This window comes from Xyrauchen texanus, chromosome 7, assembly GCF_025860055.1.
Source record: "Xyrauchen texanus isolate HMW12.3.18 chromosome 7, RBS_HiC_50CHRs, whole genome shotgun sequence".
NCBI classification, from domain to species: Eukaryota; Metazoa; Chordata; class Actinopteri; order Cypriniformes; family Catostomidae; genus Xyrauchen; species Xyrauchen texanus.
Window position 1 is genome coordinate 41,205,972 of NC_068282.1, and position 27,101 is coordinate 41,233,072.

The 27,101-nt window shown below is 47.1% G+C and overlaps 2 protein-coding genes across 2 annotated transcripts in view; one reads left to right on the forward strand and one right to left on the reverse strand.

The window, feature by feature from the left end:
• Positions 1–17,270, reverse strand: part of LOC127646648 (cyclin-dependent kinase 15-like) — a 75,289-nt gene extending 58,019 nt beyond the window's left edge. The window contains exons 1-2 of the mRNA XM_052130437.1: positions 17,037–17,270; positions 3,847–3,878 (exon numbers count right to left, since the gene is read on the reverse strand). Coding sequence (XP_051986397.1) covers positions 3,847–3,878; positions 17,037–17,082 — 78 coding nt within the window. The 5' untranslated portion in view covers positions 17,083–17,270. The remainder of the gene's footprint in view (positions 1–3,846; positions 3,879–17,036) is intronic.
• A 1,009-nt stretch (positions 17,271–18,279) lies between these two features.
• The window catches only part of als2b (alsin Rho guanine nucleotide exchange factor ALS2 b), a 59,119-nt gene continuing 50,297 nt past the window's right edge, over positions 18,280–27,101 (forward strand). Inside the window, exons 1-4 of the mRNA XM_052130404.1 lie at positions 18,280–18,584; positions 19,240–19,310; positions 19,415–19,563; positions 21,113–22,179. Of these exons, the coding sequence (XP_051986364.1) occupies positions 19,294–19,310; positions 19,415–19,563; positions 21,113–22,179 (1,233 nt within the window). The 5' untranslated portion in view covers positions 18,280–18,584; positions 19,240–19,293. The remainder of the gene's footprint in view (positions 18,585–19,239; positions 19,311–19,414; positions 19,564–21,112; positions 22,180–27,101) is intronic.

Here is a 27,101-nt window from a genome sequence, read left to right on the forward strand (position 1 = left end):
TTAAGGCCAGGGAGTCAACCCTTGGAGGCTTATGTGGTTGACTTTTGTGCCCTGGCTAACCAGGTGAATTTTGATGAGGTGGCTCTAAAAGACATTTTTCAATATGGACTGAATGAGCCAGCCTCATCATTCATGCCTGGTGGTCGCTGCTCTCTCAACCTGGCTCAGTTTATTGACCTCGCCCTACTGCACGCTGGTTCCTCGCTTACTGTGGGGAGGCAGACACTGAACCAGCACTCCACACCACGGCCCCCGTCTCGAAGCCTACCACTGGCCCCCGTCTTGAAGCCTACCACTGCCCCCGCCTTGAAGCCTACCACGGCCCCAGTCCTTGAAGCCTATCACGGCCCCAGTCCTTGAAGCCTACCACGCCCCTAGTCTCGAAGCCTGTCACGGCCCTAGTCCCGAAGCCTGTCACGGCCCCAGTCCCGAAGCCTGTCACGGCCCCAGTCCCGAAGCCTGACACGGCCCCAGTCCCGAAGCCTGACACGGCCCCAGTCCCCAAGCCTGTCACGGCCCCAGTCCCGAAGCCTGTCACGGCCCCAGTCCCGAAGCCTGACACGGCCCCAGTCCCGAAGCCTGACACGGCCCCAGTCTCGAAGCCTGGCACGGCCAGCAAGTCAACGCCCACGCCTGCCACGGCCAGAGAGCCAGCGCCCACGGCCAACAAGCCAGCGCCCACGCCCGCCACGGCCAACGAGCCAGCGCCCATGCCCGCCACGGCTGGCGAGCCAGCGCCCTTGTCTGCCACGGTCAGCGAGCCAGCGCCTGTAGCCTCGACCGCCCCAGAGCCAGCACCTGTAGCCTCGACCGTCCCCATGGCCACGTCCCCTGTTGGCCGAAGACGTAAGAGAAGGAAGAGGGCCCCTTCTCCCCAGTCTCGTCTTGTGCTCAAGACCGCAGAGGTTCCCTCAGAGTCTTCCACAGCTCTACCGACCCCTGCTCCGCCCTCAGAGTCTTCCACGGCTCTGCCGGGTTCTACTCTGCCCTCAGAGTCTTCCACGGCTCTGCCGGGTTCTGCTCCGCCCTCAGAGTCTTCCACGGCACTGCCGGGTTCTGCTCCGCCCTCAGAGTCTTCCACGGCTCTGCCGGGTTCTGCTCCGCCTTCAGAGTCTTCCACGGCTCTGCCGGGTTCTGCTCCGCCCTCAGAGTCTTCCACGGCTCTGCCGGGTTCTGCTCCGCCCTCAGAGTCTTCCACGGCTCTGCCGGGCTCTGCTCCGCCTTCAGAGTCTTCCACGGCTCTGCCAGCCTCTGCTTGCCCCTCAGAGCCCTCCCATGGCTCCTCCTCCTCGAGCCTCCTAGGGCTCCTCCTCTCGAGCCTCCCAGAGCTCTACCTCCCAAGCCCCCAGGGTTCTGCCTTTCAAGTCTCTCGAGCCTCCCAGAGCTCTACCCCTCGAGCCTCCCAGAGCTCCGCCTCTCAAGCCTCTCAGGGCTTCTCCTCCCGAGTCTTTCAAGGCTCCACTCCTCCCAAGCCTCCCAGGGCTCCTCCTCTCCGAGCCTCCCAGGGCTCCCTCCTCAAGAGCCTCCTCAAGGCTCCTCCTCCCTCGAGCCTCTCAGGGCTTCTCCTCTCGAGTCTTTCAGGGCTCCACCCCTCAAGCCTCTCATGGCTTCGCCTCTCTCGAGTCTCTCAGGGCTCCTCCCCTCTCAAGCCTCTCAGGGCTTCCCCTCTCGAGTCTTTCAGGGCTCCTCCTCCCCTCGAGCCTCTCAGGGCTCCGTCCCTCAAGTCTTTCATGGCTCCACCCCTCAAGCCTCTCACGGCTTGCCTCTCTCGAGTCTCTCAGGGCTCCTCCCCTCTCAAGCCTCTCAGGGCTTCCCCTCTCGAGTCTCTCAGGGCTCCTCCTCCCCTCAAGCCTCTCAGGGCTTCTCCTCTCGAGTCTTTCAGGGCTCCACCTCCTTCCAAGCCTCTCAGGGCTTCTCCTCTCAAGTCTTTCAGGGCTCTTCTTCCCCTCGAGCCTCTCAAGGCTCTGTCCCTCGAGTCTCTCAGGGCTCCTCCTCCCCTCCGGCCTCTCGGGGCTTCGTCTCTCGAGTCTTCCAGGGCTCCTCCTCCTCCCGAGCCTCTCGGGGCTCCGTCTCTTGAGTCTTTCATGGCTCCTCCCTCGAGCCTCTCCGAGCCTTCCAGGGCCCCACCTCTAGAGCCTCTCGGAGTCTTCCACAACCTTTTTCCCCGAGCCTCTCACGGCTCTACTCCCAGAGACTCCAGAGCTTCCTAGGGCTCCGCCTCTCGAGCCTCCTACGGCTCCGCCTCCTGAGCCTCCTACGGCTCCGCCTCCCGAGCTCCTCACGGCTCTGCTCCCAAAGACTCCAGAGCTTTCTATGGCTCCGCCTCTCGGGCCTCCTACGGCTCTACCCCCCGAGACTACAGAGCCTGCCAGGTCGTCGCCTCAGGGACCTCCCACGGCGCCACCTCCATTGGCTCCACCTCCTGAGCCTTCCAGGCCTTTCCCCCTAAAGTCTCCTTCGGCTCCACCTCCAGAGCCTTCCAGGCCTCCGCCTCTAGATCCGCCCACGGCGTCACTGTCATTGGCTCCACCTCCTGAGCCTTCCAGGCCTTCCCCCCTAAAGCCTCCTTCGGCTCCACCTCCAGAGCCTTCCAGAACCCCACCTCCAGAGCCGCCTACAGTGCCGCCTCTGACGGCACCGCCTTTCACGGCTCAGCCCGGACTTCCTGACCCCCTCCCCTGTCCTGTGGCCTCTTCCCTGGCCTCTGGACCCTATTCCTGTCCGGTGGTCACCTTCCAGACCCCGGACCCAGTCCCTGTCCTCCAGTTGCCTTCCAGACCCCCTGACCCAGTCTCTGCCCTTTGGATGCCCCCTAGATCTCCCGACCACCCGCCTGTCCGCTATGTTCCCCTGACCTTGCCTTGAAACTGCCCATTGACCCCATGGACTGTCTCATTTCCCTCTGTGCCCCTTGGACTGCCCTCAATTTTGTTTTGTGTGTTTTGTGGGTTGTCTGTTCAGGGTTTTTTGTTTGTTGGGATCGTCCAGCACCACTTCCCAGAGGTCGGCTCCTCGCAACCGAGCAGCTGGCCGTCAGGAGCCGTCCGTTTTAGAGGGGAGTACTGTCACGCAGCCCCGCCCCTCGCCTCGCACGCTCGCTGCTCCCTCGAGCTTCGCTGCGCTCGCTTTTGCTCCCTCGGGCTTCCACGCTCGCTTTTGCTCGCCTCGAGCTTCGCACTGCTCGCTTTTGCTCCTACTGAGCTCACATGCTCAGTACACTATCTCCCCTCGGGCTCACATGCCCGCTCCCAATCGCCAGAACATTATGTACACCTGCACTCGCGTCATCTGCACTCCTGTTCATTGTATACACCTGCACTCGTCCCTATCACCTGTCATTGTTTACACCTGCACTCGTATCTATAAATATCACAGCACATTTGTCTCCCGCTTGTTGGTTATTGTATTTAGTTTCCCGTGTCCTTGCCCCCCGCTAGTCTCGTCTAGTTTTGAACTCCTCTTGTCTTCCTCTTAGCTTGCCAGCTCCCCTTGTTCCCCTGTCTTTTGCTCCCACTAGTCTCGTCATTCTCATCTACTGATTCCCCGGCTTCGACCTCACGCTCCCTTTGACTACTCTTCACTGGATTTGCCCTTTTTGTGTACTTTGCACGCTTTGTTCTCTAATAAAGCTGTTTGAATTCGACATTGTGACTGTCTCATCTTGTGCGGGTTACAAAAGTGTCTGCTCTCTCTCTCTCTCTCTCTCTCTCTCTTCTCTTTCAAAGTATAAGGTTTACTGTATTCTCTCTTCTGCCTCCAGCTGTCATGTGTGCTCCCTCTGTGGGTGGAGAGATGCTTTGCTTGTGCTCATAGCATTTGGTGTTGTGTCATTTTATATGTTCTTACCTCCTCATAGCCCAGATTTCGTTGCTTCAACCCTGTGAAAATATAAAAGACAAGAGTTTACATCAATCACACCACTTAAATACTTCAACCCATACTATTGTCTGCAGTACACACTATACACATCATATGTGATAAATGGTGGTGGTTTATAATGGTTTTATAATGACATTTAAAGACACTCAAATATGAACTAAGAGCAGTGACATGAAAAATGATAACAATCAATATTCCATCAGATGAAAAAAAATGTATCACCTCGGATAAATGCATGTATGAGAGTGTGTGTACATGTAATTGTTTGTTTCTGAAATGAATGGAAAATTAATTATATTTTAATTCCTGATAGTAAATATGTCATTTTTTTAGTATATAATACCAATTAACATGTTATCATACAATATATGGAGTATTTCCAGAAACATTTGGTGATATCAAAGGCTAAGTTAACTCAAAATTGTTGTTCCATCCAAACCTGTATGACCATAAGTAAATGATGACAGAATTTTCATATTTGGTTGAACTATCCATTTAATAATCAATGTTTGAAATGCCACCTCTACAAATTTCTATTTAATTTATATATATTTAATTACAGTCAATAGTGAAATAGATACAGTCCTTGCTATTGCTAGTTACATAATAGTAGGTGCTATAAGGGGAGGGTTATTCTAATTCTAGAGAGCAATTCAAAGTGAGGAGGGCAAGTCATGCCCTGTGTTCAAGCTCCTGTCAAGATAGGAGAGCATGAGTAGGTGCTTGTGTACAGCAGGTCTTCCCTCTTAATTTACAATTCAACAGCAAAGAAGAGCAAATACAACAATGAACAGGATCAGAAAAGACTCAGTGATCAAAGTCCAGTTGATAAGTGTTCTGTAAAAAACCTGAAGCTATTAAAACATCCATTTGGTGTTGTATAATTGATGAGTGTCACTTAGTGGTGGAGTGCATCTGCTATGTAATGTGTGACTACTGTATGTTCTGACACTAAGTCCAACTGAAATAAACTTGGTTCACTGAAAAGCTACAGGAAATGTTCAAAATAACCTCATCTTCAGCGGGAGAAGGGTCTGCCCTAAAACCGTCAAAAAAGTTTCACCATGTCAAATACTACGTGAGGAAATTCTAATTTTTCCTTTAAATTTTATCCCCTTTTTCTCTCAATTTGGAATGCCCATTTCCCACTACTTAGTAGGTCCTTGAGGTCTGCGATCCATGCACAACTTACCACATGCCCCATTGAGAGAGAGAAGTCCTAATCATGACAACGAGGAGGTTACCCCATGTGACTATACCCTCCCTAGCAACCGGGCTAATTTGGTTGCTTAGGAGACCTGACTGGAGTCAATCAGCACATCCTGGATTCGAACATACGACTCCAGGGGTGGTAGTCAGCGTCAATACTCGCTGAGATACCCAGGCCCCAGGGAAATTCCCTTTTAAGAAAGTATTTTTTAAACACAATGAAAAAAATTACTAGTAAGATTTACTTTTTTTAAATTAAGTAAAATCGACTTAATATTGGCAAAAGTGAGTACATTTTAATTAAACATTTTAGTAAATACACCCTGATAGCACACATGCATTAAACTGAAGTCTATTTGATGCATGCATTTACATCTAGAAGACGCATTTTGTTTGCTCATCAATACGTCTAAAAGACGTTTCCTTGTACTGTATGTCAATAAGTATGTCTCGGATGTCAATAGGACATTCAGCAGATGTCTTTGAGATGTTTATGATTTAGTATGTTTGTAAATCTGATCTTTTTAAGATGTTTAGCAGATGTTAATTAGATTGTGATGCTTTCCAGATGAAAAGATCTAATTGGAATACATCTCTGCTATTCAGAGGTTGAATTCTAAATTTAAATTTATACTCCACTGACGGTTAGGTATAGGGTTGGGGATAGAGTAAGTAAAATATGCATTCCTGTTGACTGTATTAAAAATACAACTCGCTTTTTGTGCCATCTTGTGGACATTTTACCCGCTAACTGGTCAACACTTCCAGCTTCGGCCACTAGGGGCAGTGGTTCGAATTTCATTAAGCACATACCGATTTCAGCTGAAGAACTTTAGACCTACTGTCGCCGTATTCACAGTGTGATCAGTCTGTCCACACAAAATGTGTTTCTGTGTTAAAAACAGATAAATGCATCCAAATGCAACATAATGGAACAGCATGCAATGGTCTCGAGATGCTTTTTTCAAAGATTAAATATTCTGAAAAAAAATGCAAGGCTCATTGCATGAGATGGTGAAAAAACAAAACAGCAAGCTGCATCACAGTAGTCAAAAAATGTCCATCTAGTGAAAGTTTACATTCAAAAACTATTTAAAAACAATACTGACGGACACAAGAACGTAATCTAATGTTAATAGCCCTATAAGTGTTGATTCGTCTGATCACATTGTGTCTTCAGCTGTTGACCAGTGATCTGTGCTGTTTGTCTGTGTGTTTCTGCTTCTCCCCCAGAGCATTTCTTTCCTTCACTGTTTGTCTTTCCACTGTGCAGAGTCAGGGAGAAGGACAGACCGAGAGAGAGAGAGAGAGAGAGAGAGAGAGAGAGGCTAAAAATGCTCATAACTCATGCTCAGATGCATAAGTGTGTGTGCATTCTCTCTTTTCATCCTTCCATCCATCTCTACCCTCCATCCCTGCACAAGTATATTTACTTATTTAATCAATCCCCTAATATTTCTCTACTTTATCTCTACTTGACATCCTCTGTGCTGCATTCTGTTATATCCACTCAAAATCTCCATGTTTCCCCCTTTCTCTCAGTTTCAGTTTTAAGCTTTATTCTGTATATTTATAATGAAAAATATTTATAATGTATAAGTATGTGAACATTCATGTTACCAACACATCTGGAGCTGAGCTGCATACAAATAATTAATTGCAAAACAATGTACATAAAAAGAAAATACAAAAATATGTATAGTGTATAATCATCAAATAAAGGTAAAATGCTAAACAATAAAATCTTGCGAAAAGTAGCAAAAAGGGTAAAGAAAATCCTACTAATAAAAATAAATAGAAAGCACTATTTCTCTCTTAAAGGTGTCATCTTGGACTTACACTGACACTGGTGGGGATGCAGCATCATTCAAAAGCAAAAGTTTTCAGTTACCTATGCTATCATAGAAGTTCCCAGTCAGCCATAATTAACTTAATTAATGAGCAAATGGTCCAGCAACAGGGTGTTTACTGAAATTCAGTGAGTAGTATTCAGCTGGACATGTGATTCTAACATGGCAGCCCCCATGAGGGGACCCTCTCCATGTTAAATAAATCAGCATTTATAAGGTTACATCTTATGTTAGTGCTCATGATTTTATACATATGTTTCAAACTTACAATTCAGTTTTATTACTAAGTGCACCTTTAACTCTCAAACATTATATCTCTCACTTCCCTGCTGAATAGACCAGCTAAGACCAGTATGAAAATCTATGCTGGTCTTGGCTGAATTATGTTAATTCATGCAGGTTCATTGTTCATTTATCTAGTCAACCAACATGGACTTTGTGGATAAATAAAGCTGGTCAAGATACACTGCAAAAAATGTTAACCTAAAAATGTGCATCATGTGATAACATCTAAATTATTGTCGATGTAAAGTGGTTTGAAGTCAAAAATATTATTTACGTAGTATCAGTGAATCAACCTAAATACATAGAAATAGCTTCATAACATAACAATGGCAGGTTACTACTTTTTACAGTGTAGTAAAGCTGCTTAATAAGTCTGATGGGAACACCAGTATCCACATAACATAAGCTGGTGAGCAGCTCTGCTGTTCTTTTCTGCAGTGTTGTGTCTCAGTGTGCAGTTCCTGCTGATCAGTATTCTGGAAGCAGTGTGTACAGCATTTATTGCTATGTTTAGTGTGTTGCCAGCAACTCATCACTCAAGTAATGGGCAAGTGCAGTAAGTGGTTGGTTGAGGAGCAAGTAGCTCAAATAAATTAGCCCCGCTAACCAAGTGATGTCAAAGGGTAGCAAGAGAGAGAGTGCAGTATTACTATTATTATTACTTGTTATTATCTAGAAATGTATGATATTCTGTTTTGTAAATGTTTTTTTATGCATTTTTGGATTTTAGAAAATATTTTATGGATTTTTCACATGGTACCCCTGATCTCACCAGACAGCACCCTTGCATCCCTGCTGGGAAACTTTGGGTTAACCTATAGTCAGTGTTCGGGAGTAACGGAATACATGTAACAGGATTACGTATTTAATATACAAAATATAAATAACTGTATTCCACTACAGTTACAAGTTAAATAATTGGTAATTAAAAATGTATTTTGATTACTGAAGAGATTACTTTGCATTTTATTGTCATTTGTTTCATTTAATATTTAGATTTAATCTCCACTTTCACATTCTTCTTCTTTTGTTTTTTGAAAATTCACATTCTTCATACATATATTGCCACCTACTGGGCAGGAAGGAGAATTTATAATAAACAAATGACTTAAATATTGATCTCTTTCTCATTCACACTTATGATATTGCTTCTAAAGACATGGGTTTAACCAATGGAGTCATATGAATTACATTCATGCTGCCTCTATGTGCTTTTTGGAGCTTTAAAATGTTGGTACCCATTCATTTGGGTACATTCAACACCTACAGAGTTGAAATATTCTGCTAAAAACTTCAATTGCCTTCAGCAGAAAAAGTCATACATATCTGGGATGGCAAGAGGGTGAGTAAATTTCATTTTTGGGTAAACTTTCCATTTAAAGTGAGTCACTTTCCTGTGCCATTGAATTGAAAAGATATCTCCTTTTGTGTTCTGCATAAAAGCGTAGTCCCATTTACCTTTGCACAGTGAAATTCTGCAGGCAAAGAAGGTGTGGGCAAATGTTAAACGCATTCAAAACTTGAGTTTAAAAAACTTGTAATGCAACCTCTTTTTTTTATGCTACACTTACAGAAGTTATAAAGAAACTTACAGTAAAAATGTTTACCTGGATCATTGTGTATATTCAATATAGCTATGTATGAAGCACTGCCCACAAAGGGGTCACTGCCAAACCAGCTAACTCCTTATTGGTCAACACTGCAAATTCACATGTCAAAGTTTACCAGATTTTAATCGTTTCTTCCATTCACGCATATTCCCATTGAAATGACTGTATTACACTTGTGGAATGTGTCCACAACTTAAAGTAATTCAATCAGGTCTGGAACAATGTGAGGATGAGTATATTATGTCAGAATTTATTATTATATTTTTTTATTATTTTTTTTTTGGTGATCTAGTCCTTTAAATGGATTGTTTAAAATAAAATAAAATTACTTACAGTAGCATGTTACCTATCGGAATCAACCTGACTACATCAGGTTACATAACAAAACATTTTTGGGTCAGATCAGATAGAAATAACTCCTTAAGGTAACAATTACAGGTATCAATTTTTACAGTGTATGCTGGTCTTTTCACCAGATTTACCTAGGGATCTAACTGCAAAGAAGCTAAATTCAGGCCAGTCAGCCCAACTCCTGCAGGTTTCCTCACTGCTCACACAAGACATGGCTCTATTGGACAGTAATGGTGTACTGTCATTAGGAAAATGTGCTTAAACACAGGTCCAAAAATATCAGCTGACAGATTTACCACTAGTGCAAAGCATTTAAATCAATGCCTTTTTAACACAAAACACACAGTTCTCTTACGAGAGGTTCTCTCGTATTGCGTAAGCTAGCTTACGCTACGGGAAAGATTAATCTTTTCTGAGATATTGAAGCCAAAAAATTATCCTTAATTTTGTATCATTTGTCAACGCAGTGCAGCAACTGCAGACCTTGAGCGGGCTAGCTAGCGAGCTCATTGGTTGCTCTGCGGAAACTGCTGCAGCCTATAGACGAACTTGGGCGAACTCGCGTCCAATGAGAGGCGTCCGCGCGCTTACTGCATCAAAGCCCGCCAAAATGGCCGTGGCTAGAGTGCATATAAGCGTAGTTCTTAGGCTGGAACCTTGATTTTCATCTCTTCAGCGAAGCTCTTCGCATCTCTGAACTGGAAGCCGCGGCGCCGTTCGAGGGGCATCTAGCAAGCTTGGACAGCGCTCGAAGAAGCCGGCCGTCTCCGCCACCTTCAGCCATCCTGCGAGCTACGCCATCCGGCGACGTATCCTTTTTTAGAGCAAGCTAGTTCTTAACGAACTTCACAAAAGAGTAACGAGCGTCTTTTTTAAGATGCCTCGCACCACTTGCGCTTCATGCCGCGCCCCTCTCAGCGCCGGAGACCGCCACATCATCTGTGCTCTCTGCCTGGGACTGGGGCATGCAGAGCTCGCCCTCGCTGAAGGCGGATGCGACCTCTGCGAGGAGCTTCCGATGTCGACCCTGCGGGCTCGACTCGAAGCGCTCAGAACCGAAGCCGCCGTGCCACCTTCCGTTCCGCCGTGCAGGAAAAAGCGCCGCTCCCAAAGGCTGCCAGAACCGGTGATAGAAGCGACTGCCTCGCCGGGGCCTCTCCCTCGAGCATCGCTCTCACCCTCCCCGCCCCCCCGGGACGCGCAGTTGCCGCCCAGCGGCCGCACTGCTGCCATCTCGGAGGACGAGGCGGAGGATAAGGGCTGTTCCATCATGGCTTCGGACAACGAGGAGTGGTCAGGCTCCCACGCCTCCTCCTCGGCCCAGGAATCCAGCAGGACCCGCGCCGGAGTCGAAGAGGAACTAACACGCCTCCTCACACAGGCCGTCGACTGCCTCGGGCTCGAGTGGTCACCGCCCCCTGAGCAGGCTCCCAACAGACTCGACGGCTGCTTTCTTCAGAGCCGTCGCCGCGCAACACCCGCGGCCCGGGCCGCTCCCTTCCTGCCGGAACTCCACACTGAGCTTGCAAAGTTGTGGAACGCGCCTTTATCGGCCAGGATCCGTTCCCACGTCTCCACCCCTCTCGCTTCGGTGGACGGCGCCACCGAGAAGGGCTACTCCTCCATCCCCCCGGTCGAGGATTCGGTAGCAGCACACCTTTGCCCGCCCTCCGCGAGATGACGGTCTAAGCCAGTGCTCCTGTCTAAGGCCTGCAGAGCGACTTCCGCCTATGTTGGCCGCGCCTATTCCGCCGCCGGCCAAGCCGCATCTGCTCTGCACTCCATGGCCATCTTACAGATCCTCCAAGCGGACCTTCTTCGGGAGTGGGATGAGAAAGGCAGGCACCCAGAGGCTGTTACAGATCTAAGAAGCGCGACGGACCTCACCCTTCGTGCCACCAAAGCTGCAGCCCAAGCTCTAGGGAAGTGCATGGCCTCGCTGACTGTGACCGAGAGACACCTGTGGCTAACGCTAGCCGACATGGGAGAAGCAGAGCGCTCCACGTTCCTCAACGCACCGCTCTCTCCGACCGGTCTCTTCGGCTCCGCGGTGAGTGGCATTGTTGACCGCTTTTCAGAAGTCCAGAAAGCCACCCAAGCCATGAACCTCTTCCTGCCGCGTCGCGCTAGCTCCTCTGCAGGCCGCCCACGTGACCAGCCTCCTGCACGAGCCTCTTCACAGCGCCCAGCTCAACAAAGTCAGACTTCTCAGCGTTGACAGGGCGGCCGCCCTCGATCGCACTCAGACAGCCGCCGCAGACCGCCGCTTGGTTAAGGTTGCACTGAAACCTGAGCAACCGAAGTCCTCCTAGCCTTGTTGAAAAAACGACGGCTCAGTCCCGCCACGGCCGGACCACCGTCAAAGCTTCGCCCCCTGTCAGTCCCCCTCTCTCAGGCTACTACAGTGGTGGATTCAGCAGCCAACAAGCCGGTGATTCTGCCCGCTTGCCTGCACTCAAACGCCGTTTTCACGGCGACCCAAAGAAATCTTGTAAAGAGCAAACATGCCTTATGTGTAGAAAATGTGGCCACAATCCAGTGTTCACCCCTACACACAAGCATTACACTTCCCGTGTTCCTATCAGAGCCCACTCACATAAAGCGGACACAGCCCGCTCGAGTGTTAGAGTCAATAAACGCGCCCACGAATCCGTGCGCGCGCCCCTTCTCTGGCCGCTCTGTCACACGACCAGCCTTATGTGTAGAAAATGTGCCCACAATCCAGTGTTCACCTCTACACACAAGCATTACACTTCTCGTGTCCCGATCAGAGCCCACTCACATAAAGCGGACACAAACCGCTCGAGTGTTAGAGTCAATAAACGCGCTCACGAATACGTCGCGCGCGCCCATTCTCTGCCCGCTCTGTCACACGGCCAGCAAACACTTCTCTGTATGTAAGTCCCGTGCCAGTGACTATGCTCGCAGCATCACTTAACAGATGTGACTCTTTCCCCATTCACCTCAATCGGGAAGTCACTCACAGAACAGCCTGTCCCTGCTGTCTGCGAGCAGTCATGCATAAGCACAGTAAGCGCGCTCACACATTCTGTTCAGCGGCTGTGTGCGGCAATCAGGGCGATTTGGCCATTCACCCTCTAGCGTTACGCTTCAAAGCGTGGGAAGCTATCCCAGGGATATCCAAATGGGTGTTAAGCACAATAAAACAGGGCTATTTGCTACAGTTCGATTGCCGCCCTCCCGCTTCAGAGCGTGCTCGAAACTATTGTGAACACGGAAGCAGCCTGCATGCTTCGTTCAGAAATAGCAAACCTTCTGTGCAAAAGGGCCATAGAGAAAGTGCCGCCTTCGCTGAGCGAGTCGGGGTTTTACAGCCGTTATTTTCTTGTTCCCAAGAAAGACGGCGGCCTCAGACCAATATTAGATCTCAGGGGTTTGAACAAGGTGCTTGCAAAAAGACCGTTCAAAATGCTTACAATCAGGAAACTCCTCGCGCATACGCGCCAGGGGGACTCTCTCGATCTGAAAGATGCCTACTTTCAGATTCAGATAAATCCCCGTCAAAGGCCATTCTTGAGATTCGCCAGGTTTATCAATACACCGTCCTTCCGTTTGGCCTGTCTTTAGCACCCCGTACTTTCACGAAGTGCATGGATGCGGCGCTCGCACCCCTGCGGAGTCAGGGCTTGCGAATTCTGAACTATTTGGACGACTGGCTGATTATGGCACAGTCACATACGGAGCTTCTGTCTCACAGAACAGTTCTCCTCAGCCATCTGAACAGTTTGGGTCTTGCAGTCAATTGGACCAAGAGCTCACTACAGCCCAGTCAGGCAATTTCCTTCCTTGGAATAGAACTAGACTCCGTGGCTATGACGGCTCGCTTATCTACACAGTGCGCGTGCCGTGTTCAGCGACTAGCCGCGTCCTTTCAGATGAACAGCCTCACGCCTCTGAAAAAATTTCAGAGAGTGCTAGGTTACATGGCCTCAGCCGCAGCAGTACTTCAGCTGGGTTTACTGCACATGCGCCCGCTTCAGCATTGGCTAAACACCCGCGCGTCTCGCCGGGCTTGGGCCACAGGCCGCCAGCCGATCAAGGTGACTCAGACCTGTATTTCAGCTCTGCAGCCCTGGACAGTGGCCGAATGGTATCAGCGGGGAGTGACGATGGGAGCTGTATCTCGCCGAAAAGTCACTCCAACACGGGTTGGGGCGCTGTCTGCGAGGGTTCTCCGGTTTTTGGCCTATGGTCAGTTCAGGAAAAGCTCCTTCACATAAGTTGTCTGGAAATGATAGCGGTCGAGTACGCGCTTGTGCGCTTTCTCCCTGTCATTCAGGGTCACCACGTCCTGGTCCATTCGGACAACAGATCTGTGGTATCCTACCTAAACCGTCAGGGCGGTGTCAGATCCAGGAACCTCTTCCATCTGACGAAACGCATACTGAGTTGGTCCCAGTGCCACCTGCGCTCGCTGAGGGCGACGCACGTGCCAGGCCACCTGAACGATGGCCCAGACAGACTGTCCAGAGACAATATTCCTCCAGGGGAATGGTCCCTGCACGCTCAAACAGTCCAGAAGTTATGGCGCATATTCGGCAGAGCAGAGCTAGACCTCTTTGCGTCAGAAGAGAACTCTCACTGCCCAATATTTTTCTCGAAAAGCGAGGATGCGCTGGCCCAGGACTGGCCCAACCGCCCGCTTTACGCCTTCCCTCCCGTCTCGCTATTGCCACAGGTAATGCAGAGGATCAGGGAAACGCGTCACTCGGTGCTCCTCATAGCCCCACGTTGGGAGAATCAGACATGGTTCCCGGAGCTTACGCAGCTGTCACTGACAGCGCCGTGGCCCATCCCAGTGAGAGCAGATCTCCTCTCTCAAGCTCGCGGCACGATCTGGCATCCCCACCCAGAGCGCTGGGCGCTGCACGCGTGGGTGATCAACGACTACCCGTCGCTCTGCCAGAAGGGGTAATAAACACCATCATACACGCTAGAGCCCCTTCCACGAGAAGACTCTATGCGTCAAAATGGTCTGTGTTTTCAAAATGGTGCACCGACAGAGACCTGGACCCACGGACATGTGGGGTGTCGTCGCTGCTCGTGTTTTTACAAGAGCTGCTGGATAAGGGCAGATCCCCATCCACGCTCAAAGTGTATGTGGCGGCCGTCGCGGCGTTCGCTGAACCCCTGCACGGCCAGTCACTGGGAAAAAATGAGCTGGTCATCCGCTTCCTCAAGGGAGCTAGAGGATGAACCCCCCGCGCCCCCCATCGGTTCCTACCTGGGATCTTTCTATAGTTCTCGAAACTATGAAAGCCCCCCCTTTCGAACCGCTTCACTTCGTGGATTTGAAATACCTTTCACTCAAAACCGTTTTTCTGACTGCCCTGTCATCAGTCAAACGTGTGGGAGACCTTCACGCGCTGTCTGTCAGCGCTGCGTGTCTTGAGTTTGGACCAAGTGACTCCAAGGTCATTTTAAAGCCTAGACACGGCTATGTTCCCAAGGTGATCGGTACTCCTTTCAGAGCACAGGTCATTTCCCTATCGGCGCTGCCAGCATCCGATAGCTGAACGCGACGCCAATCTCCTTTGCCCAGTCAGAGCACTGAGATTGTATACTGCGCGCTCCGCCTCTTTCAGATGCTCTGAGCAGCTTTTCGTTTCGCTCGAGGGCGCACCAAAGGTCTCGCCGCCTCGAAACAAACACTGTCTAGATGGATAGTGGACGCTATTGCTGCCGCATACGCGTCAAAAGACCTGCCATGCCCATTGGGCATTAGGGCTCACTCCACTAGAGGCATGGCCTCATCGTGGGCATGGTCCAGCGGGATTTCCATTCACGACATATGTGTGGCAGCGGGCTGGGCTTCCCCTTCCACCTTTGTCAGATTTTACAATCTGGAAGTGCCCGCCCTGCAGGCAAAACTACTAGCGGTTTAATACGCTACAGCTCCCCTGGTGAGCTGCACTGATGGGACTCATTCCCTTCCCACTATGTGCTTATGTATTACACACACACTGGCCCGCACTCTTGCTGGCCAAATATTATTTCCCCACTCACAAGGGCTCCCCCGGGTCCCCCCACCCCCGGGGCTCATGCAGTGGATGCTTGGTGCGCACGGCGTTGACAATGGGTTCCCGTGAGCGTAAGCTAGCTTACGCAATCACGAGAGAACCTCTCGTAAGAGAACGAATCGGTTACCTAACGTAACCTCGGTTCTCTCTAGATGAGGGAACGAGTATTGCGTAGCCGGCCGTGCTCGCGCCACGAGCCTTGCGCTTCATTCAATGAAAACCAGGGTTCCAGCCTACGAACTACGCTTATATGCACTCTAGCCACGCCCATTTTGGCGGGCTTTGATGCAGTAAGCGTGCGGACGCCTCTCATTGGACGCGAGTTCGCCCAAGTTCGTCTATAGGCTGCAGCAGTTGCCGCAGAGCAACCAATGAGCTGGCTAGCTAGCCCGCTCAAGGTCTGCAGTTGCTGCACTGCGTTCACAAATGATACAAAATTAAGGATAATTTTTTGGCTTCAATATCTCAGAAAAGATGAATCTTTCCCGTAGCGTAAGCTTGCTTACGCAATACTCGTTCCCTCATCTAGAGAGAACCGAGGTTACGTTAGGTAACCGATTCGTTTTCTTCAATCTTAGTCCTCCTACCTCTCAAGAGATGGACACTGATGCTGTTACAAGCTGATTTTTCCACACCTACAGGAACCAGCCCTTCCCTCCCCCAATGACAACAAATCAGCCTTCACAATCTCACTTCTGCCATGCTGTAAATCAGGGATAAGATCTATAATGTGTAGGTCATGCTGTAGTCTTGTATCCATAGGCCAAACTGCTGGAGACTTGGTGACTTGGGCTGTTTATCTTCCATGGCATGCCGTAGAAAGGAGACGTGCACTTAGACACAACAACCTGTTTTTCATGTTGGCTTATTCAGTTGTTATGGTTTACCACAGCTTGGAAATTGTAGTTGTTGTCTAGAGGTGTTTAATTTAGTGATAAAGCACAAAATGAAACCGATTTCAGAGAGGGTGGGGTGAATATAATAGGGCTGTGACTGTACAGTATGTTGCAATGTCAAAAATGACATTTTTTAAGGGCCATTTTTACATTTGTGTTGAATACTCCATTTTAATTTATGCATCGAAAGTGTCACTACAGTATCAAAACCCTTGAACTAGACATATAATATTACTATTCACAACAAATGTTAGAAATTAGATATAAATCAAGGGAATTGATTTTGCATGTTAAATATCTGGGGCATTTTTGCCTGATGCCTTGGTTAATTTTTTACCCTGCTGTGTTGCAACATGAAATCTCAATTTACTACAAGCAACGGTGCATGTCTAACTACATACAGCTTACTACAGATGCAACAAAGAAAACAAATGCAAAGAAAACAATCTAAATAGAGCTCATTGTTAAATATAACCGCATCATTTGCAGTTGTAAATAAATGTGCATCTGAGTTGCAGGTGTTAAAAAGTGCAAACATATCTCTTATCCAATCAATATCACACATCTTTTAAGGGATAGTCTCATGTTGTTCTGAGCCTGTATGACTTTCTTTCCTCTGTGGAACATAAAAGAAAATGTTGGTCTCAGTCACCATTCACTTTCATTGCATTTTTCCCCCCTTCCAAACAATGAAAGTGAATGGTGACTGATGCTCTCAGTCCCTAACATTCTATTTAACATTTTCTTTTGTGTTCCATGGAGGAAAGAAAGCCATACTTTTGATTTTGGAACATCGTGAGAGTGAGTATATTGCTGATAGAATTTTTATTTTTGGATGAACTATCCTTTTAAGGAGAGATATTGATGCTGGTTGTATCATGTTTTATTTTATATAAAAAGGTGAAATGCACTCACCGAGACGCTGGAAAGCCTCAGAGGCTGCATGCCGGAGGTTCTGCATGCTGTCTGCTCCTGATAGACCTTGTGTTGATACGGCGAGATGCTTTCACTGTGAACCAAACATTCTGAGACTGGATCTTGACCAGATCACCACCCCTATTCGGCATGACATCCTCAGCTTCAGGCAGCTTACGGCAGACAGTAGCACACATACTGACACAAGTGACAGCTCTGTCCTCCTATTACTTTGAGCTCTCCTCTCTCTCTCTCTCTCTCTCTCTCTCTCTTCCTCTCCTACAGCTGCCACGCTATGTGGTCACAGGCCAATCAGAGTTCTTCTGCAAACTACCACCCATTTGGCTAAAAAATAAAGAGGCAAAAGATTGCAGCCTGTTTGTTTCGAAAGGGTGGTGCATCTAGCCAGAAGGTGTGTGTGTGTATGTGTAAGAGAGACCAAGACAGAGTGGAAGAGTTTAAAGCATAAAGGATTTATTTTATTTATATTAGCTTTAAAGAAATAGTTCACCCACAATTCTGTCATTACTCACTTTTAATACACAAAAAGAAAACTTCGAAGAATCTTCACATTGTTCTTTTCCATGCAATGACATTTAATAGTGACCATGTCTGTCCAGCTCTTTGCATGTTTCCATTGACCATGGCTGAAATAATGCTAGTTTTGATTATTTGATTATACTACAAACATTTGTAGTGAAACCATAATTACCACACAATTATGATTTTAACTACCATAGTTTTCATATTTCAGCTCTGTAGGTCCATTCAGTACAAATTGATGGTGGCCAGAACTCTTAAGTTCCAAAAATTATTTAAAGGCAGCATTAAATTGAACTCCAGTGGTTAAATCCATGTCTTCAGAAGTGATATGATAGGTGTTGGTGAGAATAAAAGATCAATATTTAAGCCCTTTTTATACAATAAATCTCCTCCATGGAATGAGGGTGAGTCAAAGATGAGAGAATTTAAATTTTTGGGTGAATTATCCCTTTTGTTTTTCTTTTTTTTTTTTCTTACACCTGAATATTAGGATCGTGTCACATTCCATGGAATCTCTATTGTGGTTAAGGCACTTTATCATCTAATAATTTTTATATAAAAAAAAATATGTTGATAAACCTTCAAAGAAACCTAAACATCAAGCAACCATCTAATCTCCATCTTTTCCCTGTAATTAGAAAAAGCGAAAGCGTACATCACGGTTTCATTTGTCCTTCTTGTCTCTCCGTCCGCTTAAGCGCTCACAACAACATAACAACGTCGCCGATAATCATCAACATTATGAGCTTCGTTGTGATGTCTCTCTGTTTATCTGCCTCATCACCTGCTTATTTCACATCTCTCATCAAGTGTTTTAATATCTGACAAGATTTATTGCGTTCTGTCTGTTTGAGAGGTTCATAATTTGAGATATTGGGGTAAGAATAAACGGAGCATCATTTGTCATCGAGAACGTTATTAATCCAGCTAATAAAACGAGAATTAGAGCTGTCATTGTCTTCTAGACGGATTACTGTATTTTTCTGACCTTACAGTTCTGTCATTGTGAGTATCATTAATTCTTTTTTTTAATTAGCTGTCGAGCTGAATGTTTCTTTATGTTGCATATTTTTCACATTTGTCATTTTTCACACATGTATTATCATATATTTATTTAGCTTGAGACCAAATACTATCAGATCACATACCAATGAAATCAATTAGAATAGGGAACGTTATAAGCCGTTAATAATGTTTTTACTTGTTAGATAGATGCATGACCACCTAAAACAGCTGTTTTTTGTTTTGTTTTTACATTCATTTATTAAGATCAGAATTGTTTTATTACAATTACAAGTCATTAGACAGCCTCCCAGTTCTTACATTTTCTTGTGTGTTTATCAGTGTGTGATTTCATCACTGCTCCATGTCACCTTGGGCCCTGATCTGTGTGTGTGTGTGTGTAAAAGTTTTTTGTATTTTTTTTATTTGCAATAATAGCTGCTAGAAATTAAACAGCTGCAATATGACAATTATAAAATTATAAAAACACTTGCTGGAAATGTATGGCATACAAAGTGAAACATTACTATATCTTCTTCAGCCAGATAGATAACTTTACCTGGGCTAAAAGTTTAAATCAGCTGATTATTTGTAAAATCAATGTTCGATATACAGTAGGAATCATACATGAAACCATTTGTCGCCTGTTCTTTCACAGGTTAATCATCTAAATTGACAAAAGCATCAGCTGTGACATGGGGGATGTTTAGAGATGGAGAACCAGAAGAGGTGAGAGTGTGCGCATGTATTTGCAGAAATGTAGAACAATGCAGTGTTTATGTATTGATGGCCTCATGACTTCTATAAATGTGTGTGTATCTGTGCGTTTCAAGTTCTGGTGAGGAGGACAGTTCTGGGAAGAGAGGTCTGCTCCATACGTGGAGAGGATATTCCTACAGCACCACACCAGAGAGGGTGCTGCTTACCCGGCCGGTGCTCCAGGCTGCTCTCGGGGCCAGACATGGTGTTCTGCTTGTTGAGGGTAATACATTCATTATTCACAGTTGAACAAGAGATGGATACACATGAACTAGGCAATTCAATAGGTGCAAGGCACTAATATTTCACAAGCCTTTTGTTTAAAGTCAATATGAAATCAGAATGGACCCCAGAATGGTCTGAGGTCACCTAGGCCGTGTGGGGTATTGGTTAGTGTTAAGGCCAATTCACACCAAGCTCGTTTTTTCGGTGCAAATGTTCGCTTTATACAAGCTTTTAAATAGGAACAATGCATTCCTATGGGGCTATTCACACTGTTTTCGACAAATTGCTTGCCGACAATCCAAATGTTTTTTTTACAGAGAGCAGTCAGATTTGTTTTTTTTCTGGACTGCGATGAGACGTGACTGATCAATGAGATACGAGCTCTTCCCATCTCATGCACAAAAACACTGAATTCAATGTAAATATGCAGTAAATGTATAATAATATAGAAGCTGTAAACACATTCTTTGTTTTTAGAATATATATGTAATGTTCTGATACTTCATATTATGTAATATACCTGGTGTTATGTATTAATGTACATTTAATGTTTATTAATGTGCCTGTTATAATATCCAGACATTGAAAATAGCAGTGAGGTTTGCCAATTCATTTGGATTGGCTTGTAGTAAAATATTGCATAAAAAGCAGAACCTCACTGCTATTTTTATTATAATATAATACAAAATATTCCTGTAACCATGCTCTTTCTTACCATGCACATGAAACCCCGAATTTAATAAAAATATGCAATAATTAAATAAAGAAAAGACAGTGAGCCTGTGTTTTCTTTTATATAATTTTGTATGTTATGCATAATATATTCTATACCTGTTTTTCATTAATGTACATTATTCCATATGTATTTATATCACTTTAACTTGTTTATATTATCCAGGCATAAAAAAAGAGAAGTTTGGTTTGAGAGGCTGTTTGGAATATTCTCGTAGCAAAATATATTACGCAACAGCGTTATTTACTCAACAAGTCTTGATGGGAATAGACCTTTTGTCAGCAGTTCTAATAGTTATATTAGATTATTGTGTGAATATGCCTTTAACAAGTAGCCAAATGTTGTATATAAGACAACCTTTATGACAACCTTTATGAAATCTTACCAGTAGGTATCACAGATTACGGTAAAAATAGCAAATAATAATTGTTTTGAAAAAGATACATTACCGTTGAGATGCTCCCAAAGGTGAACTTGACCTTAAGCCTTCACACTCCAGTCAATAAGCCTCTTCAATAGTAGGTTTCAGATTGTTAGAGGGGAAGTAGTCAAAGAGTTGACTGCTAATTGGCTTTTAGGTCAAGTCCAACCCTTCTTTTCTTGTTAAATATCAATTAGAAATGTGTCAAATTATGGAAGTAACATGGATTGCAAAGGCTGTTTCATGTCTTTAATCTCTCTTTAAAATTCAGATTGTAGTATGTACCTTTGTAGTATGTGGTGCAAAGATTGGACAATCAATTATTTTCGCAACACTTCAATTTTGCCATGATATTGAAGTACAGTAATATTTATATAACTACTTTATATTTAGGGGGACAAGTCTACAGCTTTGGTGAGCTGCCATGGAAACAAAACCAAGCATCATCATTGGCGACTGAGCCCGTTCTGGAGGCAGTGCTTAGTGAACAGCGTGTTGTTTTTGTGGCAGCTGGCTTTGCCCACAATGGAGTTGTAACAGAGGATGGAGGTGTGCACATGTGGGGAGAAAACACTCATGGCCAATGTGGCCTATCAGGACTCTGTATTATCCCTAACCCCACCCCCGTGGGAGTGGTTGACTCTGAGACCTCGCCCTCTCAGACAGTTAAGATCTTGATGGTGGCATGCGGGGATAAGCACACACTTGCTCTTTCAGCCAAGCACGAAGTCTGGGCTTGGGGCAGCGGATGCCAGTTGGGCCTGAACACGTCAAATTTTCCTGTCTGGAAGCCCCAGAAGGTTGAGCAACTGGCTGGAAGGCATGTGTTGCAGGTGGCTTGCGGAGCTTCTCACAGCTTGGCTTTGGTACGCTGTCTTCCCCCTCCACAAGAACCTTGCAAACGCCTTCCAGACAAGTGTGGTCAGTGCCATCAGCTGCTCTACACCATGACGGACAAGGAGGACCATGTTATTATCTCTGATGGCCATCACTGTCCACTAGGGGTTGAGCTGGAGAACACTGAGACCAAATTTGGCTTAGAGGGCAGGCTAGGTCAGGGGTCACTGGGTAAGCAAGGCAGGAACTCTCCCTTGGAACCCAGCGAGATACCAAAATCACCTACTTCCAGCTCCAACCCTGCATCTACACCACCCTCTTCAAGCACACCTGCTTCTGAACCTCAAAATCAGGTAGCTGTGTCTAGCCAAGAAACTGTAGAACCAGCCATAAAAGACTCAAATGAGCCTGCCATCAATGGAGAAGCTTGTGTTGAAGCCTCGGAGACTGGCATCCCTGAGCCGGACAGTTGTAAGGCCTCAAGTGGGTGTGGGTTAGGAACAGGGGTGAAGGCATCCCCATATCCCGATGAACATGCGGTAAAGGCCTACCTGAAGAGACTCTGTGATCACTCACTGTCAGAGCACACGGGCAAGACCTCTAGTACACTTCACTCTGCTCAGGTTAGTCACTCACAACAACAGTGTCATTTTTGTCCGGATCAATTAAGTATTAAGTCTATTTAAAAATATATAAAAAATGCAATTTACAGGTGAAACTCGAAAAATTAGAATATCGTGCAAAAGTTCATTAATTTCAGTAATTCAACTTAAAAGGTGAAACTAATATATTATATAGACTCATTACAAGCAAAGTAAGATATTTCAAGCCTTTATTTGATATAATTTTGATGATTATGGCTTACAGCTTATGAAAACCCCAAATTCAGAATCTCAGAAAATTAGAATATTGTGAAAAGGTTCAGTATTGTAGGCTCAAAGTGTCACACTCTAATCAGCTAATTAATCCAAAACACCTGCAAAGGGTTCCTGAGCCTTTAAATGGTCTCTCAGTCCGGTTCAGTTGAATTCACAATCATGGGGAAGACTGCTGACCTGACAGTTGTGCAGAAAACCATCATTGACACCCTCCACAAGGAGGGAAAGCCTCAAAAGGTAATTGCAAAAGAAGTTGGATGTTCTCAAAGTGCTGTATCAAAGCACATTAATAGAAAGTTAAGTGGAAGGGAAAAGTGTGGAAGAAAAAGGTGCACAAGCAGCAGGGATGACCGTAGCCTGGAGAGGATTGTCAGGAAAAGGCCATTCAAATGAGTGGGGGAGCTTCACAAGGAGTGGACTGAGGCTTCAAATGTTGTATTCCTCTTGTCAAGCCGCTCCTGAACAACAAACAACGTCAGAAGCGTCTTACCTGGGCTAAAGAAAAAGAGAACTGGTCTGTTGCTCAGTGGTCCAAAGTCCTCTTTTCTGATGAGAGCAAATTTTGCATCTCATTTGGAAACCAAGGTCCCAGAGTCTGGAGGAAGAATGGAGAGGCACACAATCCAAGATGCTTGAAGTCCAGTGTGAAGTTTCCACAGTCTGTGTTGGTTTGGGGAGCCATGTCATCGGCTGGTGTTGGTCCACTGTGCTTTATTAAGTCCAGAGTCAATGCAGCCGTCTACCGGGACATTTTTGAGCACTTCATGCTTCCTTCAGCAGACAAGCTTTATGGAGATGCTGACCTCATTTTCCAGCAGGACTTGGCACCTGCCCACACTGCCAAAAGTACCAAAACCTGGTTCAATGACCATGGTATTACTGTGCTTGATTGGCCAGCAAATTCGCCTGACCTGAACCCCATAGAGAATCTATGGGGCATTGCCAAGAGAAAGATGAGAGACATGAGACCAAACAATGCAGAAGAGCTGAAGGCCGCTATTGAAGCATCTTGGTCTTCCATAACACCTCAGCAGTGCCACAGGCTGATAGCATCCATGCCACGCCGCATTGAGGCAGTAATTAATGCAAAAGGGGCCCAAACCAAGTACTGAGTACATATGCATGATTATACTTTTCAGAGGGCCAACATTTCTGTATTTAAAATCCTTTTTTTTTATTGATTTCATGTAATATTCTAATTTTCTGAGATTCTGAATTTGGGGTTTTCATAAGCTCAAAGCCATAATCATCAAAATTATATCAAATAAAGGCTTGAAATATCTTACTTTGCTTGTAATGAGTCTATATAATATATTAGTTTCACCTTTTAAGTTGAATTACTGAAATTAATGAACTTTTGCACGATATTCTAATTTTTCGAGTTTCACCTGTATACAAAACAATTACTTGAATACACCTCTACTAGGATGAACATGTTTTCATTTTCTGAGGTCAAAGTCTTTTTGATGGTAAAAAAACAAATACAAATTTAAATAAATGTCTAATTAAAAGCTGAAATTCATAAAAAACAATTAGTTTGGAATAATATTGTGTATACATATAAAAAAAACAACTGAAAACAAAGAGGATCTATTGTTTTGACCCTCATGACTGTGTGTGAAAACGTCTAGGTTACGTATGTAACCTACGTTCCCCGATGGAGGGAACGAGACGTTGTGTCAGAGAAGCGACACTAGGGGTCTCTCTTGAGCACCGATATCCACCTCTGATCTATGAAAAAAGGCCAATGAGAGTTGGCAACCAGTATTTGCATGTCCCGCCCCCAGACATACGGGTATTTAAGCGGCGCAAATACGGGAGTTCATTCAGGATTTTTCTGAGGAGCTGGAAATGGTCCGGCCTCAACAGGGGCTCGGCTCAGCGACGTGGCAGGGGAGACACAACGTCTCATTCCCTCCATCGGGGAACGGAGGTTACATACGTAACCTAGACGTTCCCCTTCTGTCGCTCTCTCCACGTTGTGTCAGAGAAGCGACACTAGGGGTCCACTTAAAAAGAGCCATGCGCTGAGCCGTGTACGTGATCTGCTGATACAGGAGCGAGCAGGTATTCCTACGTGCAGAACAACCAACTGTATCAGGCTGCACGTACCCTTCCCCAGTGCCCCATTTAAGGCATCAGGATTCCTTATCGTTACCCTGGAGGGGGGAACAAGGTGACGGCCGCCAACATGGGAACGGGCCAGCCTGGCTGGGCCTCTTTTCTCTCTATGTTTCTCGCATAGAGCAACTACGGCAGGGGCCCTTACACGCATTGAAGGAAGGGGGTCTTAGCCCTTAGTAGGGCGGAGAAGACCCTGCGGAGGCCACACCTACCCGGGAGGGGAGGCAAATTTTGAGTGGCAAATACATCGCATGGCCTATACTTAGGTCTTATGCAGAACAGTAGTGCGGTGGTAGATCCAGCCTCGCAGAGGGGGGAAGCATACAGCACGGCACCCGAGGCAGCTGTAACTGCCTAAGGAAAACACGGAGTCAACTCTCGTGAGGGGACAGAACCGTGGTTTTACACACAGGGGGAGTCCGAACAGGTGGAGTGGGCTCGGACCCGCAAAGGGGGGGGGCACGGCCTGGGTGTGATAAGCCAGGGAAATGGCGTCGACAACACAGTGGGCGAGTCTCTGCTTGGAGACAGCATTTCCTTTCTGTTGTCCCCCAAAGCAGTCATCCTCCGGGCACCTTTTAGGAACCTGGCGATTAAGTCATGCTTACCAAGAGACTTGCCGTCTACTGTGTCGTGGTGGGCCGCGATAGCGGCAACATACACCTTGAGGGTGGAGGGGGACAGCCTCCTCTCCAGCCTCTCCTGAAGAAACACGAGCACTGACCTAAATGCGCACTTCTGCGGGTCTTCGGCTCGGGAAGAACACCAGTCCGCGAACAGACGCAACTTCAGGGCGTAAAGATGCCTGGTCGAAGGGGCTCTGGCTTGGTTAATAGTGTCTACGACAGCCGAAGGTAGGCTGGCTAGATCCTCCACGTCCCGTCCAGGGACCAGACGTGGAGATTCCAGAGGTCTGGATGCAGATGCCAGAGCGTGCCCCGTCTCTGAGAACGAAGGTCCTTCCTCAGGGGAATTCGCCAGGGAGGGGCTGTCATGAGGAGCGTGAGATCCGAAAACCACGTCCAGTTGGGCCAGTAGGGGGCCACCAGAGTGACTTGCTCCTTGTCCTCCCTGACCTTGCATAGCACCTGTGCAAGAAGGCTCATTGGGGGAAAAGCGTACTTGCGCAGCCCCGCGGGCCAGCTGTGCGCCAGAGCATCTGTCCCAAGGGGAGCCTCTGTGAGGGCATACCAGAGCGGACAGTGGGAGGTTTCCTGGGAGGCAAACAGGTTTACCTGGGCCTTGCCGAACCTGTCCCAAATCAGCTGGAAAGATTGGGGGTGGAGCCTCCACTCTCCGCCGGGCAAGGTTTGTCTTGACAGCATGTCCGCTATCACATTGAGGTTGCCGGGGATGTGAGTGGCGCGCAGTGACTCCAGTCGCTGCTGACTCCAAAGGAGGAGACGACGGGCGAGCTGTGACATGTGGAGGGAGCGTACTCCGCCTTGGCGGTTTATGTAGGCCACCACCGTGGTGCTGTCTGTCCTGACTAGGACATGCTTGCCACGAATCAACGGAAGAAATTTCTTCAGGGCAAGAAAAACGGCCAGCAGCTCTAGGCAGTTGATGTGCCAGCGCAGCGGGCCTCGGTTCCACCGGCCTGCGGCTGCGCGCCCGTTGCACATGGCGCCCCAACCCAACTTGTAGGCGTCGGTTGTAACCAGAACGCGACGGGACACCTGCTGCAAGGGTACTCCTGCCCGTAGAAAGCAGAGGTCTGTCCAGGGTTTGAAGGTTTGGTGGCAGGCGGGGGTAACTTCCACGCCGTGCGTGCCGTGGCGCCATGCTCATCTCGGGACTCGAGTCTGGAGCCAATGCTGAAGTGGTCTCATATGCATCAACCCCAGTGGCGTGGCCGCCGCGGAGGATGCCATATGCCCCAGGAGCTGTTGGAACCGTTTTAAAGGGGCCACAGTGCCTGGTTCGAAAGAAGCGAGGCATTCCAGCACTGACTGAGCACGCTCGTTGGAGAGACGTGCTGTCATTGAGACTGAGTCTAACTCCAAACCGAGAAAAGAGATGCTCTGGACCGGGGTGAGCTTGCTCTTTTCCCAGTTGACCTGAAACCCTAAACGGCCGAGGTGCTCGAGCACCTGGTCTCTGTGTGCGCGTAGTAATTCCTGCGAGGAGGCCAGAATGAGCCAATCGTCGAGGTAATTGAGTATGCGTATGCCCGCTCCTCGTAGCGGGGCAAGAGCCACCTCTGCGACCTTCGTAAAGACGCGAGGGGACAGAGACAGGCCGAAGGGGAGGACCTTGTACTGATACCAGGCATGAAAACTCCTCACCTTTCGGCGAATTTCGCCGTTTTAAAAACAAAATGGGTCACCTACGTGACTTGTGCAGATCCGATGAAAAAACATTTGGGGGGGGGGGGGGGGAGTGTTGGGGTGTGTGTGATGTATCTATAGTTACCATAAACTTCGCGGCTTTAAAAACCAATCATCATTCTTAATGCCGAAACCTGACAGCCAATCCGAGTCAGAGAGTACGGCAGAATTTTTTTCAAAGTCACACCGCGAATCTGACCACTGGACACCACA